The sequence below is a fragment of the Myodes glareolus genome, chromosome 2, assembly GCF_982192425.1.
Source record: "Myodes glareolus chromosome 2, mMyoGla1.1, whole genome shotgun sequence".
Classification (NCBI taxonomy): domain Eukaryota; kingdom Metazoa; phylum Chordata; class Mammalia; order Rodentia; family Cricetidae; genus Myodes; species Myodes glareolus.
The window spans coordinates 134,440,576-134,457,161 of record NC_142027.1 but is presented as its reverse complement, the minus strand read 5'-3'; the positions used below and the strand labels follow the sequence as shown (position 1 = coordinate 134,457,161).

At 52.7% G+C, this 16,586-nt stretch overlaps 1 protein-coding gene across 1 annotated transcript in view; it reads left to right on the top strand.

Annotated features, from left to right (window-relative positions):
- The first annotated feature begins 4,394 nt into the window (after positions 1–4,394).
- Rbm19 (RNA binding motif protein 19) overlaps positions 4,395–16,586 on the top strand; it is an 81,125-nt gene continuing 68,933 nt past the window's right edge. The window contains exons 1-10 of the mRNA XM_048422564.3: positions 4,395–4,553; positions 7,071–7,253; positions 8,092–8,211; positions 8,384–8,422; positions 8,558–8,756; positions 10,228–10,454; positions 11,672–11,752; positions 12,250–12,328; positions 14,734–14,805; positions 15,547–15,750. Coding sequence (XP_048278521.3) covers positions 4,518–4,553; positions 7,071–7,253; positions 8,092–8,211; positions 8,384–8,422; positions 8,558–8,756; positions 10,228–10,454; positions 11,672–11,752; positions 12,250–12,328; positions 14,734–14,805; positions 15,547–15,750 — 1,240 coding nt within the window. The 5' untranslated portion in view covers positions 4,395–4,517. The remainder of the gene's footprint in view (positions 4,554–7,070; positions 7,254–8,091; positions 8,212–8,383; positions 8,423–8,557; positions 8,757–10,227; positions 10,455–11,671; positions 11,753–12,249; positions 12,329–14,733; positions 14,806–15,546; positions 15,751–16,586) is intronic.

The following is a 16,586-nucleotide window of genomic DNA, read 5'->3' as shown; positions in this document are numbered from 1 at the left end:
CTCCATGCCATTGCCCCCCCTACACTTGGAGGACAATGCACATGACAGATTGTATTTGGTTTGCTTCCATTCCGGCGTATCTTCGAGGTTTCCTCGTGACCATTCTCCAGTAGCTGGTCCCTAGTCGACCATCCCTGCTCCTTCACCCCGCCTTGTACCCCGTCTACGTATTGCCCCGTCCCTGTCATTGTGGCAGGTTGAAGGAAGATGGTCCCCACAGGTTCATACATGTGCACGCTTTGTCGCCAGTTAGTAAACTGTGTGGATAGATTAGGTGTGTCCTTGTTGAGGTATGTCACTGGGAACAGACTTGAGGATTCGAAAGCCCACAGCAGGCTCAACGTGTCTCTGTGTGTGTGTGTCTCTCTTTCTCTGTGTCTGTCTCTGTGTCTCTGTGTGTCTCTGTGTGTGTGCCTCACTGTGTGTGTGCCTCACTGTGTGTGTGTCTCTCTCTGTCTCTCTCCCTCTCTCTCCCTACCCCTCTGCCTGTGGATCAAGATGTAGCTCTCAACTACCGTTCAATCACCATGCAGGCTCATGTGCCACCACGCTCCCCACCATGATGATTACAGACTAAGCCTCTGAAACCGTAAGCCAGTCTCTAATTAAATGCTTTCTCTTTATCAGAGTTGCCTTGGCCGTGGTGTCTCCACAGCAATAGAACAGTGACTAAGACAATCGCCAAGCCCTAGATTCTGGTTGAGTTGCCCAGTGTGAGGCTACAGTGGGAAATGAGAGGAGCAGGCAGACTGGACATAGCCTTTAAAGCAGCCACACACCATGTAGTTCTGTGTCAGCCCCACCTCTCTTCCCACAGCTCCCGGGAAACCACCCCAGGTTCCATGGCCCCTGCCCTGACCAGTGCGCTTCAGAGCCCAGTTTGTGGGGGAGGGGCTGCTGGCCTCTGGGCTCTGGGGCGTGCTGTTTCTTCTTTCTAAAACATTCTACTTTTACTTTAGATGACATGTACATATGTGTGTCTGCCTGTAATTTTGCACATGTGAGTACAGTGTCCATGGCGGCCTGAAGGGGGCGCTGTCTCTCTCGGCTCTCTAGTGAGAAGCCTGAGATTAAGTTGTCCTTCGTGTCACACCCCCTCTCAAAGCTCTCTGCACACCCGGTCCGGTTTCTGGAGCTACCATGCTTTTCTTAGGTGACATCCACCCTATATCTGCCTCCTGCTAGCTTCACTCCCTCAGAGACGAGACATAGCCGCCTGGCTCTGCTCACAGACCTTCCAGATGCTCAAACGATGCCGAACTCTAGCCGACGATCAGCTTTCCATAAACAGCTGTTGATGGCTCACCTGGCTCTTGGTGGGGAGCTTTGCGAAGGTGGGTTTGATGTGGCCTCTTTAGAAGCAAACCATGGAATGAGCAGGCTGCCTGGTTATAGCTTGGAAATTAGCTGAATATGTTCCCTGGAAGCAATGTTTTAAAAGATTCCCGAATGGGTATATATGTGTGCATATATGCGTGTGTGTGTGTGTGTGTGTGTGTGTGTGTATGTGTGTGTGGCGCATGTGCGTGTATGAACATGTGTGCATATGTGGGACGTGTGCATGTATACTTGTGTGTGCATGTGTGTGTGTGTGTGTGTGAGAGAGAGACAGAGAGAGAGAGAGAGAGAGAGAGAAAGAGAGAGAGAGCCAGAAGACAACCCCATTGTCATTCTCAGAAATATGGTCCACTGCCTTTGCAGGGTCTTTTCTGTCCTGGAACTCACTAATTAGTCTAGATTGGCTGGCCCTGGAACCCCAAGAATCCACCTACCTCCCCAGCACTGAGTTCTAGCAGGAACTACCACAGCTGGCATCTGTACGTGGGTCCTGGGTCTAACCTGGGTCCTCTCTAACCTGAGCCTTCTCCCCAGCCCCAGCAGTGACTTCTGCAGCCTTAAGTTCCACTGGACACACAAGCTCTCTGCACCCGGCACTCAGCAAGGAAGATGTTGCTGGTCCAGGCATTGTGCTGAAGTTGGTCTTGGAGAGCAGGGGTGGCGTGGGTTCAGAGACAAAGATGGCCACCTTCACCAGCCAACAGGGAGATCCAAATCAAAGCAGCAAGAACAGCCAGCAGGACAGGTGTAATAATAATAAAAAAAAAGTGGTAGAACAGGAAATGAGAATTTTTACACGCTACCCTCAGAAATATAACACAGTTTGAAAAACTATTGTTCACGAGTTCCTAAAGAGAGTTACGTATGTCCGAGGAATCCCACCCCAGTACCGTGCCCGTGAGAAACGAAAACATGTGTCCACATAAAGACGTGCACACAGATGATCTCAGTAACATAATTCACACAGACCGGACCCATCCCGGATGCCTTAGGCTGATGGATGAATATACAAATGTAGCCGGGTCAGACATTTAACACTAGTCAGTGGAAAGAAATAGAACGAAGAACAATTCACCCAGGGACGTGGAAGAAGCTGAGAAACAAGGTGCCAAGGGAAACCCGCCAGGAGAGGAACACGGCCATAGAGACTCTGCAGACGTTCTAGGTTCTGAGCGGGGAGGAATGATGGCTGGTGCCGGGCTTCTGGAAGAAAGCCTGAGAATGTGCTGGTTCTTTGTTTGTGTGTGATGGTTTCAGATTTGGTGTTTATGTGTGTGTGTGTTTCTTGTGTTTTTTTTCCTTTGATTTTTTAAAAATTCTAATTTGTTTGGGGTTTTTGTTTGTTCTGTCTGTTTGCTTTCTACAGAGAAAGAGAAAGGGCTGGGAGTTGGTGGGGAGTTGGGAAGGATCTGGGAGGAGTGGGGGTGGGCGACCATGATCAAAATACACTGCTTGAAAAGCAGTGTTCAATAAAAATGTTCTAAGGTTGTGATGAGTGAAAGATTGCCCATATACTAAAGACCATCAAGTCGGGCACTATTGTTTTATTTTGTGTATGGTGGGGTGTGTGTGCTATCACATGTATGTGGAGGTCTGAGAACAGCTCGCTGGCGTTGGCTCCTTCCTTCCACTATGAGGTACCAGGGCATAAAAGGGGTAAAAATCCAGGTTTTCAGTTTTGACAGCAAGCTCCTTTACCCCACAAGCCACGTTGTCAATCGGAAGTCTACACTTTGAGTAGATTGTGTGGCATGTGCACTGTATCTTAATAAAGCTGCCAACAGGAACAAAGGACATGTGGAGGTGGGGTGAAATATCTTTTCGTTTTTCTTCCTCAAGACAGGGTTTCCCTGTGCAACAGCCCTGGCTGTCCTGGAACTCGCTCTGTAGACCAGACTGGCCTCAAACTCACAGAGATCTGACTGCTGCCTGTCTCTGCCTCCTGAGTGCTGGGATTAAATTCACCACCATCACCCACTGGTGAATGAATGTCTTTTAGAAGAAAATTGCAAAGGCTTTATGGCAAGACGCAGGGTTCAGTTTAGGCATAGTGGGTAACGAGAGTAGATGGCCTCTCCATCAGGGGTGTCCATCTAAAACCTCCCTTGCCTAAGAACAGGTCCAGAGAAGGCTTTGAAATGCAATGGAACGTGTTAAGAACTGAACAGTCTTATGCCCTTGGGCCCTAGGATAAAACCCATCTAACTGCAGCAGGCACAAAGCCCACAGAGGCAAGTCTGGCCAAGAACTCAGCCCCGAGGCTGGCAGATGAGGGGTTAAAAAGGTTCCCCAGAGAGCAGTGGGATGCCTGTAAAGTTATAGGCTGTTGGTAATCTTTGTGAGGCTTGGCGTTCTAATCTCCTAATCTCTGTCTTTCTACTTAGCACCTACAAGGCTTGAATCGAGAAACACCATTCAACGGGTCCTCGTTCACCTGCCTGCAAAACAGGGCTGTTGTCGCCAACGCTCACACTATAACAATATTCACAGGACGTGCTCAGTCATTGAGTCAGTGCCTGGCAGTTTCTCTATATAAAAAGGGGGCTGCTGAGATGGCTCAGCCCGTTAAGGGGCTTTGCCGCCAAATTTGACGATCTGACTTTGATCCCCGAGACCCACTGCTAGCAGTCCTCCGGCGATCACATGTGAACCCTGGAACATGTGCACATACATATGTACACATATATGCACATATATGCACAATAAACAAATGTAAAAAGGGGTTCTTCTGTGTAACAGCCAGAGAATTCTATCTGTAGACCACACTTGTTTTGAGCTCCGCCAACCTCTGCCTCCGGAGTGTAGTGTGAGCACCACCAGTCGGGAAAAAAAAAGTTTTTCTTAAGCAAAAGTCCCCACTCTTTCTCAGCGTCACCCTGCGGGTTTTGGGCACTGGCGCCCCCTGCCGGCTTTACCGAGCATTGTCATCTCCAGGATTCGCAGAAGAAACTACGCCTGCGCAAAATGCGCTCAGCTCTCTCCCTCCCCTCCCGTCCCACCCCCCCGCGGGCGTGACTTCGCGGGAGACGCTCTAATGAGGCCACGCCCACTTCCGGGCGGAACCTGGCGGGGGCCACGTGACGCGCCAAAGATGGCGGCGCCCAGTGAGGTGGCGTGAAAGTTGTGGGAAGTCGGCGTGGCGGGGTTCGTGAATCAGAAGCGTGGAGGACCTGGGAACCATGTCGCGACTGATCGTGAAGAACCTCCCTAATGGGGTGAGCAGGAGCCGTGGGAGGGTTCCGGAAGTGAATGAGGCGGGAGGATGGAGGGATTCTTAAGTCTGAGGCAGGACTGGCACCCGGTAGGCAGGCATTCGGTAACTGCGTGCCGTGCGGGGTCAAGGAGGAAACCAGCGCGCGTATGTGGTGACAGGCGACCAGATGGACACTCAGAGGACCCCTCCTTGTGGCGGTTAATTTTGGTTAACTTAACACAAATCGGAGTCACTTAGAAAGAGGGAATTGCAGTTGATGAATTGCTTCTATATGATTGCCCTGTGGACAAGTCTGTGAGACATTGATGGGTGATTGACGTGGGAGGGCCTAGCTCGCTGTGGGTGGTGTCACCTCTCGACAGCATAAAAATGCTAGCTGAGCAAGTAAGTCTGCAGAGTGCCTCAGTGGTCTCTGCTTCAGTCCCTGCCTTGGCTTCCCTGGATGTGTGATTGGGACCTGTAAGCCAACTAAGCCATTGTTCTCCCTAAGTTGCTTTCTGTCTTGCTGTGGATGGCAACAGCAGGAAGCAGACCAGAACACTACTGTTCCACTATCACGGAGCAAGCTCAGCTCCATACTTGTTTCCAAGCCAAGTGTGGTGGCACACGCCCACTGTCAGCTTTCAATAGGATGGCAAGTAAGAGGCCAACCTGGGTTACATAGCAAGATATGGCAAAAACAAATAAGCAAACAAATAAATAAATGAATTTGTTTGGGCCGCATGCCCCTAGAGCAGTGGTTCTGAGCCTTCCTAAAGCTGCAACCCCTTAAATACAGTTCCTCATGTTCTGGCGAAACCCCCCTCCCACCATAAAATTATTTTGTTGCTCGTTCATAACTATCATCTTGATACTGTTATAAATTGTAATGTAAATATCTGATGTTCAGGATATGTGATACGCATCCCACAACGCGGGTTGCAACAGGCATGTTGAGAACCACTGCCCTCAAGCCACACACGGAAGTCTGGCTTGTTGAGAATAATAGCAGCCAGCTATCTACACTGTGGGATATTTTAGCCACATTATAGTAGTAACATGTTAATTTCCCATTACTTCCCTGATAAAGTGGTTGAAACAACATTGGTATTTTGGGTTTTCTTGGTTTTTCGAGACAGGGTTTCTCTGTAGCTTTGGAGCCTGTCCTGAAACTAGCTCTTGTAGACCAAGCTGACTTCAAACTCACAGAGATCCTCCTGCCTCTGCCTCCCGAGTGCTGGGATTAAAGGCGTGCGCCACCACCGCCCGGCGGTATTTTGTATTTTTATTTTTATAATCTCAGAGGTCAGGAAGCCTAATGTCAAGGTATTGTCAGGCACTGACAGCTTGTGGGGGTGTCTAGCCTTTCGACATGACAGCACCATGGCTGCCGGTGGGTCTTCTTAGGGTTCTTCAGCATGTGCTGGCCATTGCCCTCTGTGACTCACATTCACTTCTGTCACCCCATCCTTCAAGTCTAGATCACCTGGTCTGATTCTCTCCCACCATCTAGTCTTCCTCACTCTGAGCCTCCGACCTCACTGATGGCGGTGAAGTACCAGAAGATAGATCCAGGGTGCTCTACCGCATTGGAATTTTGGTTTTGAACCCCAGTCTTAGTCAGGCAGTGGTAGCCATGCCTTTAATCCCAGCATTTGGGAGGCAGAGACCGGAGGCTGTGTGAGTTCAAGGTCAGCCTGGACTACAGAGTGGGTTCCAGGACAGCCAAGGCTATGCAGAGAAACCCTGTCTTGAAAAACAAAACCAGAAAGAGACAGACAAACAGAACCTTAGTTTGTAGCCCAGACTGATCTTGAATTTGCCATCCTCCTGCCTCTGCCTCGCCATACACAACTTCATCTCAGGATTCTTTTCTTTTCAGAGAAAGGGTCTGGTTAGTAGCCCTAGCTGTCCTGGAACTTGACATGTAGACCAGGCTGGCGTGAAATTTAAGAAATCTAACTCTTAGGCCCCCAGAATCCTAAAATTAAAAGTGCACATCACCATCACTGGCTTCATCACCAGGGTTTAAACATGCCTGAACTATCCCTTTTGAAATACCTGGGCGTGGTGGAGCATGCCTGTTGGGACTGGGAAGGAAGGCAGATGGATCTCTAGTTAGAGGCCAGCCAGGGCTACATACTCCCCTTTGCAGTGAGCCTCGGTGCAGCCCCAGGTGCTGGGGATCAGGGTGTGGTTGTCTTTAATGGGCTCCATTCTTCCCTCTCATGGTTAGTAAACATTTACATAGCTTCCCTTGTCTGTTTACTTGGAAAAGCCTCAGCCACAGATAGATGCTGTGATTGATGTGGACCTCACAGGGCCCGAGATAAGACAGAACACTTGAGGTGCCCTGGGGTCTCATTCCTTCACTAAAGTGGTAACCTGCTCGTGGCACTCAGCTGGCATCAGGTTTCATGTTCCCATCTTTCCATCTCAGGTCGCCCTCCAGGTGACCTCCAGGTCCTCTAGGCGTCCAACTTGTCTGTCCCTTTGCTCCGGGGATGCCCAGCTCTTCATCGTGCCCCTTCTCCCCTAGATGAAAGAGGAGCGATTCCGGCAGTTGTTTGCCGCCTTTGGCGCACTGACTGACTGCAGCCTTAAGTTCACCAAAGACGGCAAGTTCCGCAAGTTCGGCTTTATAGGCTTCAAGTCGGAGGAGGAGGCGCAGGCAGCACTGCGCCATTTCAACCGGAGTTTTATCGACACATCCCGGATCACGGTGAGTCTGAGAGTGTCTCATCCTGCCTGCCGTAGAGAGTTTGCCTTGCCTCAGGACTTCCCAAGCTCTCAAGAGCCCAAGCATCATTTCCTGAGAATCTGCTAACTGTTCCCTCTCCAGAGTGTCTGATGAGTTAAAGCTTTTGGCTTTCACTGTACTCTTCTCTGTTGTTCGACCTTTGTGCCCTGAACACGTTATAAGTACGGTAGAATCGATAGAAACAGTCACTTCTAAAGGGATGTCACTGGGATAAAGTGGTTTGCTAACTGGTAACAGCCTGGAATGTCTGGGGGTGGCTCATGGGTGTCCCCCCCCACAAAGCTGCCTCTGAGAGTGTACCTGAGGTGACAGGGCTGAGTGCCACATTGGTTCACGCGTGGTCCCTGGTGTTCTTCTGCACTCCTGTTGTCACCCTGACAGCCACCATTTGTTGTTGCCCTGTGCCAGGCAGGTGCTGCCCCCCCCCAACATCCTTTGTTAGCCTAGGGGGTGAATGTGGGTTCCCAATCCCCATGTGCCCCAAGTTCCATCTCTGCTCTGTCGTCACCTGCTTCCTGGGCCCCCCAGTCTCTGTCTTAACCTTTTGGTGTGAGCAGAGTGGGCAGCATCATTTCCTGTCACCTACTGGAGAGCATGATAGGCAGAACTAGTTCTCTGAATGGCAGTGGCCAGAAGGACTTTTTGGAGGACGATGTCTAGATTGGATAGATCGTTTTAATCCACTCAACAAGTCAGTGACCACTGCATTCTGGGAAACCCACCCCCCTGGAGCTGAAGGGGTCATACGCATGCCTGGGTGTCACAGCAGCTGTGGAAGCCAGCTCTTTTCCCCATACAGGTGGAATTCTGCAAGTCCTTTGGAGACCCAACAAAACCCCGAGCCTGGAGCAAACATGCCCAGAAGCCTAGCCAGCCCAAGCAGTCATCACAAGACTCCGTTCCCTCAGACACTAAAAAAGTATGTAGGCGGTATCCCCAGCCCTCTGCCCAGTGTTGGCAGGGTGGTCTCTGGCTGGGAGGGAGTGGGAAGTATCTTTCGGGTGGTTTTGGAAGGTGGGCATGCCTGGGACAGTGCACTTTGTCTTCCTGCCTCCCTCTTTGCCGTGACCCTGTCTGCCTTCCGCTTTCAGAATGACAAAAAGAAAAAGGTGCCCAGTGACCTAGAGAAGGTAAGTGTTCTGTGTGGGTGGAGGGGAGGGGTGGTGCTGTGAACCCTGAGAGGGTGGAGGGCCAGAGAGCCTCTGCCTCACCTCTCTTTCCTGCCTCCCCCCCCCCCCCGCCCCCCGCCCCGCTGACTGCCACAGCTGAAGGAAGATGCCGAGTTCCAGGAGTTCCTGTCGATTCACCAGAAGAGGGCCCAAGTGGCCACGTGGGCAAACGATGCTCTGAACACTGAGCTCCCGAGAGCAAAGACCAAGCCAGCGAGTGACTATCTGAACTTTGACTCCGACTCCGACTCGGGGCAGGAGAGTGAGGAGGAGCCAACTGGAGAGGAACCTGAAGGTGAGCGTACACTCCAGGTACACATGGGCCTTGCCTTGCCCTGACCGGATGGGCACAAGGACAATGTCTTTGGCACACTTTGAGTGATAACTCTCTGGTGACAAGGGCTCCAGAAAGGAATAGCCAGGTGCTTCCCTCCAGACAGCTGTGGGATGAGCAGCTCGCCCACAGGTGTGTCTCCCCCAGGCCGATCTGGTCACCTGACTCAGCCAGTATTCACGGAGCATGTACAGTATACCGGCACATCTTTGGGGACTGTGGACACAGCAGTGAGACAAGACCCCAAGGATCCCTGAACCTGTGCAGTAAGAGCAGAGGGGCAGAGACAGGTGGTTCCCAGTTGAGCAGGTGTGGTGACAGCGTGTGGGAAAGCTTCCCAGAAGGGCGCCTGCTGCTCTAGGGGATAGTGGTAGGGTGTCCTGTCCTCATGGGCCCTGCTGTGGCTGCTGAGTAGCCAATCAGAGCACAGAGCATAGGCCCTAAGTCCTGCGGTCCACTGTAAGCTGTTCTGGTTTATTGGTGAGGATGTGGGACTAACTCAGCTCAGCCTGGTTAAGTCTGCTGGGCTGAGGAATGTGAGACTGAGGGCGGGGAGGCAGGGGAAGTGGGGAACAGCCTTGGAGAGGCTCAAAGGAAGGGACGGCCCAGGAGCTGGAGAGGAGCCTGGTTACGGGTTAAGGCAGAGGGAGCCAAAGGAAGGAGTTGGAACTCCACTGGAAGGTGCTGAGCAGAGGTGTAGCCCCATGGTGTGCTCAGGGCTCACACAGGCTGCAGCATAAGGGGTGGCCGTCCCTCCTCTGCTCAGGCACGTGTCCCTTTCCTGCTTCTTCTCCCCCAGCTCTTGCCATCCGAGTCTGTCGCACCAGGTGCCCTCTGTACTTTAGTGCAAACTGTACTGTTCACCAGGGACACCAAGGACAAAGTGGCAGGCGTGCAGCACAGACACATGCAGAAGCCTAGTGTCTGACAAGGATTGTAATCCGCACTGTTGTGGAATTTGCTGAACCAGGAGATGATAGTAGTCTCTACTATGAGCTGTGTTGTGTGTATTACTTTAATATTGTTTAAAGAGTAACGTAAAGGGAGGATCTTGGGCAGCTGGGGTGATTGTCTCAGCACTTGACTCCTCATCCAGATCTGAGTTCAGTTCCCAGCGTCCACCCATGGCTCACATTGGCCTGTAACTCCAGCCCAAGGGGCTCTGCTGCCCCCAGCTGGCACCTGTGGGCACTGCACTCATATTCTCATGTTCACACACAGACACATGTGTGACTAAATCTTATCAGGGAGGAGGGACTGGAAGGGAGCGACACATCTCCGTGTGTCATGGGCAGGATGGAAAGACATGCAAAGTCACGTGTGGCCTGAGTCAGCGCCAGGTGTTGATCAGAGTGGATTTGTGTGAAGGCCATGGGCCATGGTGGGCGTGTTGTCTCTGCTCACTAAGACCGCTGACCCTCTGTGTCCCCAGAGGAGCAAGGCCTGCAGACAAAGGCAGCCACGCAGAAGGAACTGTCCGACATGGACTACCTGAAGTCCAAGATGGTGCGGCGGGCTGAGGTGTCCTCCGAGGGCGAGGACAGCGAGGACGAGGCGGTGAACTGTGAGGCGGGTAGCGAGGCTGAGGAGGAGGAGGGGGGCTCCCCTGCCTCCCCAGTCCCACAGAAGAGTACAAGCGGGGCAGCCGCCACTGACAAGGTGCGTGTTCAACTGTGAGGACTGAGGGACAGACTGGGCCTGGGTCACCCAGGGTCACTGCAGCCCCTTTCCTAGGGACCTGCCTGGGAGGGAAGGCCACTTAGCCACAGGATGTCTTTACAGCCTAGGTCCCTGAGCTGGAGAGGGGAGGCCGCCTGTTGCTGGAGATGGGGGTGTCCATGAGCTGGGTGGGTCTTGCCACGTATTTAGCAACAAGATGGAGAGATGTAAGGAAGCCTGTCACTCAGATGAAGTCAGGGAGGGCTCACTGCATGCTGGGTAATGTCCTCAGCAAGTCACTGGTTCTTCTTACAGTCCTCTGTGCAGGTGAGGAAGCGGGGCTCGGGAGGGGCAGTGACTCACCCTTGGTCATGACTGGCAGATGGTGGGGCCGGGACTCTGGAGCTGAGATTTCAAAGATGACTGAGACCTTGAGGATGCTCCCTCCCCTAATCTCCACTAGAAGGTCCTCTGTGCTGCAGAGACAGGACATGTGGACGCTTGGGCAGGACCACATGTCCTCCCCAGGACCGTCCCATCTCCTGCCCTGCTCTTAATTTGCTGCCAGTTCAAACCAACAGGCCCTGTCCCCCTGGGTGAGATGCATCCACCTCTCTGCCCTCTAATCTCCACCTTGCCTCATGGCATGTTTCCCTGCAGGGCCAGGATTGGGCCGTTCAGTTTCAAGAGGATGACTGTGGTATAGTCACCATGCATGCATCCTTCAGCTGAAGCCAGGGAGGCCCTTGGGGTTCATGTGATGAAGGAATTCGGGGGTACACAGCAGCCCAGGACAGGCTTTTGAGCTTCAGAGAGACCAAGAGCAGAGGTTCTTTGGAGTTGTTGGAACTCCAGAACTCTGGGCGTGATCTCAGCACCCCCGTGGAGTTGTACTGCCCAGCCTAGCACTGGAACGTGCTGGGCAGTGTGTGGCACAGGCCAAGCTCAGCCACTGGGGTATGCCTCATTTTCCCTGGGGCCAAGGCCTCTGTCTGTGCGCCACGGCTCGCCAGGCTCTGCCTGCAGCCCTCCTCTCGGGTGTAGGGAAGGCTCCACAGCTGCCTGTCCACCTCCTTCTGGGTTCAGCTCACAACAGGCACAGATTCTCGTGGAGTCGTCCAGCTTCCCCAGCAGCAGGTGCCCCTTCTAGCTCCGGTGTGCCCCAGCCACCACCTGCCATGTGGGTTCAGGTACTCACCACATCTGTCATCACTCAGGTAGAGAAACCAGTTGGCAAGAAGGAACCCACCACGCCTTACACCGTGAAGCTCCGGGGAGCCCCCTTCAATGTCACGGAGGTGTGTGTTCACGGAAGACAGGATGCAGAGGACAGTGGGGGTGCCAGGATGAGGCGAAGCCGTGAGCTAGCAGTGGGTGTGGAGCTGCGGAGTCACATTCCAGAGGGGAGGCCGGGGTGGACAGGCTCACTGTCTAAAAGCGAGGGGCACGGGGATGGAGAGGCAGCTCAGGGGTCAGAGTGCTTGCTTTGCAAGTATGAGGATCTCCGTTCAAGCCCCAGGATAGAGAAAAGTAAATCAGATCCATGATGTTACTGCTAACTTAGCAGGCACGGTGAGATCAGTTATCAGGTGTTTACTTCTCTTGTTTTGAGAACCTGGGGGCAAGCGCACGGCCACTAAGCTATGTCCCTGATCAGGTTGTCACGTGCTTGGAACCCTAAGAGAAAGTGTTAGAGAACTGTCACTGTCCAGTTGCTAATTATTAATTGTTCAGTGAAGTATTTCACTGATAAAAAGTGAAGACAGAAGGGAAAACACATTTCTTTTCCTCCCAGAAAAACGTTATGGAGTTCCTGGCGCCCCTGAAGCCAATGGCCATTCGAATAATGAGAAATGCCCACGGGAACAAAACAGGTGAGGCAGAGGCTGCCCTGCCCCACAGCCCTGAGACTGCTGGCCACGGGCTGCCCTGGGGACACCCATTTCTTTTTTGCCATCTGTTGCCCTCAGTTCCGCATAGTTCATCTGCATAGACAGGGTCTCCTAGCCCTGCGTCTGGTGGCCCGGTGCACTGACTCCTTTCCCTCTCCCTCCCTCTCCACTCCACTACCCTGGCAGGCTCATATGCCCCGTTGGTAGATGCGAATGGGCCCAGGGTTGGCTGCACTGCCCATAGGCATGTCTGACAGAGGACAGTTCTACCTTGCTGAGTGTATGTGGCATGGCCTTGGGCCATGTCTTCCCAGGATTCCACTCTGGTCAGCCAGGGTCTCCTCGTCTCAGAGCACTGTATTGGACAGTCATAAGGCAGAGAGTTTGGTGATTGACCAGACTTGGAGCTGGGGTAGTCTGGCACCTGTGGGGCCTACCTACTGGCCAGGCCAGGAGGCTATGGGAGATGCAGCAGCAGGAATGTAGCTGAATCTCACAGAGTCACACCAAGGTCCTGTGGTGTGGGAATCCACAGCCTGCAGGCTGTGAGGGTCCTTGGCAGGAAAAGGCCACCTGGGCACTTTTATCCCACTGAGGGATAAAGCGCTCATGCATTAGGGACAGTTAGGTCACTGTCCCATGTCTTGCCCCAACACCCCTCTTGACTTCATCACATCTTGTACCAAGCCAGCTCTCATGTTTAATCCTGAAGAGGGCAGTGGGGGTTAAAGGGGCTCCATCCCAGCTAAGCAGCATAGAAGCCCTGTCACCTCAATCCCTGTGAACTGTGGGGTGGGCCTGTCACCCAGAAGTGAGGAGCCCAGGAGCTAACACCAAGAGCTGCTTTGCCCGCTCCATGAAAACTGTGGCAGCGTTAGTCTGTGGCTGAGGGCGATGCCCCTGTTTTATAGACTGGACAGGGAGCCGGAGGCAGTGTGTCCGAGCTGTCACAGCCAGGACCAGCCTGGAGCACGGTCCCTCCAGGGCAGCAAGCAGGACTCAACCATGCATGGAGGGGTCCCTTAGCTGGGCTGGCAGGGCGTGGGCCACTGTCCCTGGGAGATGCGTGGAGGATGAAAGGGATGAAGGCTATTTGTTGGTAGGTGATGTCCCTGCAGAGAACAGAACAGAAAGGACTTCCTCAGATTTCATGTGGAAAACCCTTGGCCTTTGGGCCAGGTTGTAGCAATCCCCATCAGATAGCCATGTGACATTGGGTGTGTGACTTAACTATTCTGAGAGAGGGTGGCCCTGCTCTGCTGCCTCACAGGGTCAGGAAAGATTCCAGATCTGAGCTCCAGGGACAGTGGCCATGAAAGTGCCCCTGACTATGCTGAACTGAGTCACAGCACTGCCTCCACTGACACTTCTCTAGGGAATGTTCAGGAACAGAGTGGGGCTGGTGGGCAGGAAGGCCATGCTGTGTAGTCGGGTTTTTTTGTTTGTTTTTTTTTTTCCACATCCAGCTCTCAAAAAAATACAGGGATGTAAAAGGAATGGCGGGCTGCAGTGAGCTTTACCCGAAATAATTACATGGAAACTGTATTCATTTAAAACACTACCTGACCCATTACCTCCAGCCCCTTGTTGGCTAACTTTCACATACTGATTCAACCCATTTCTAATAATCTGTATGTCACTACGAGGTCGTGACTTACCGGGAAAGATTCAGCATGTCTGACCTGGCAGCTTCATGGCGGGCAGCTCTCTGCCTCTCCTTTTTTCCTCCCAGAATTCAGTTCTGTCTTCCCCGCCTACCTATGTTCTGACCTATCAGGCCAGGCAGTTTTCTTTATTAATTAACCACTGAAAGCAACAGATAGATAGAAAACCCACCTACATCACAGGGAGACTTATTCTCTTATTCTCTACTTATGAATGCCCGGCCTTAGCTTGGCTTGTTTCCAGCCAGCTTTTCTAACCTAAATCACCCTGTTTCTCATTAACTGTGCTTTGCTGCTGGATTTTCTTTATTCTGTATATCACCCTTTCCTTCTACTCCATGGCCCCTTGCTTCCTCCTCTCCTTCTTTCCTCACTCCTCCCAGAAGTCTTTGCTTTCTTCCCTAGATTTCTCCTCCTGTTTATTCTCTCTGCCCAGCCCTGTCTATCCCTCTCCTGCCTTGCTATTGGCCATTTAGCTCTTTATTAGAACAATTGGGTGTTTTAGGCAGGCAAAGTAACACAGCTTCGCAGAGTTAAACCAACAAAACATAAAAGGATGCAGCGCACCTTTGCGTCGTTAAACACATGTTTCACAGTGTAAACGATGGAACCGTCTGAAGCTAGCATTCCACAACCATGGCGTTCACTCCCGGGACCCACATCTCCATACAGACAGGTTTTCCAGCTCTGCCCGTGACTCTCCTTGTCACTGTCCTCTCTCAGGGTGTGTCTTCGTGGACCTCAGCAGCGAAGAAGACGTGAAGAAAGCTCTGAAGTGCAACCGGGAATACATGGGTAAGAGTGTGTGGGACGTCAGTGAGGGTCGTCCCTGTGTTGCCTGTACACGTGGTGCTGAAACACCTATGGGCTCTGGGGACCCAACAGGGAGCAGAGAGTCCACAGCCAGAGTAAGCACGGGAAAGGGAAGGGAGAAATGGCACATAATGCCATTCACCTGAGTGACTTGCAGGGGGCAGGCCGTGCTAACCTGAGCTCAGCTCCTTGGAACAGCCTGTGGCACTGGCTAACTTGGGAGGACATGTCCTTACCCATCCCAGCATGGTCAAGTGGTCCAGAGGCAGATGTGGGCCATTGCCAGGAGAGTCGCACTGAGGGAGGACGGGGTTCCCGTGAGCAGGTCAGGTGGTGGTTTCTGATGGAGCACTGAGTGGATTGGGAGGACGGGCACGTGGCATGCGTGGTGCGTTCTATGGGTCACCCAGCGTCCCAGGTCGGGTTGTCGCGTGAAACTTTCCCAAGGCAGATCAGCCAGCGGGGGAACTGGGGAGGCCCCAGAACGCAGCTGCTGGCTCCTGTAGTCTGGAATGGCACTGTAAGCTCTTCGGGGCTGTGGCAGCACTGCCCAGGCGAGCGAGATCCCAGTGGGTCCAGATGCAGCCTGGGGAACAGTCCGCTGCAGATAAAAACATCCACAGAGACACAGGCTCTGGACAGCAGCAGAGCAGAGGCTAATGACACCCTCGGAAGCTCAGCCAACTTGCGGCACATACAGGCATGACCCCTGTCTTCATGTAGGTGGACGCTATATTGAGGTCTTCAGGGAGAAGGCCCCCAAGGCCCACAGTCCCCCAAAGAGCAGCAGCACCACACCCTGGAAGAGCCGCACGCTCGGGGAACATGAGGAGGAGGAGGACCTGGCCGACTCCGGGAGGCTCTTCGTGCGGAACCTGTCCTACACCAGCTCCGAGGAAGACTTGGAGAAGCTGTTCTCTGCCTATGGTGGGTGCTGCGTCCACTTGGTCTTGGGTGGGATTTGTTTCCATTGTCTAGAGGCTCCTCTGCTGTGTGGATGGGCCTCTGTCCTCTCCCAGAGTGGAGTGGAGGGAGAGTGGTGTCTCAGGCTGGCGACACTGCGTCCCACCCTTAATAGACACCCAGGCACCTGGCTGTCAGAAGTCTTTTTTGTTTTAGAAACAAAAATCGTGCTATATAGCCCAGGCTGGCCTTGAATTTGCAGCAATCCTCCTGCCTCAGCCTCCTGGGTGCAGGTGTTACCAGCATGTACTACAGTGCCTTTTTTCTTCTAAGACACGGTTTCTCTGTGTAGTCCTGGCTGGCCTGGAACTCACTCTGTCGACCAGGCTGGCCTCGAGATCTACCTACCTCTGCCTCTGGAGTGTGGTATTAAAGATGCCCAGCATGAGGCTGGTTCTTTTTGTTGGGTGTATAATGCTGTTATTAAAGGGATCCTTTGGTCTCCTCCAGTCTCAACCCTGGTTTTAGCTTTTAAAAGAGAATCAAGGAGTCAGGAGTTTAAATAAAATAAGCAGGAAGCAGGAATACCCCTTAGCAAATGAAGGAGCCAAGCCCAGCAGCAGTGGTTCTGGTTGTAGTGGGTCCTAGGTCCCTCCTCCTGTGCTGTTCTCTCCTCTGTGCCCCGCCCCCCGGGTGGTCACTCCCAGGTAAAGAACACCTTCTCCTTAAAAGCCTGGATCTCGGCTGTTATAAGTGGATGCATAAACTATGGCTGGGCCCAGAGGCACACACCCTTCAGCCTTTAATGGCAGTACTCAGGAGGCGGAGGCAGATGGCTCTCTATGAGTTTCACTACACAG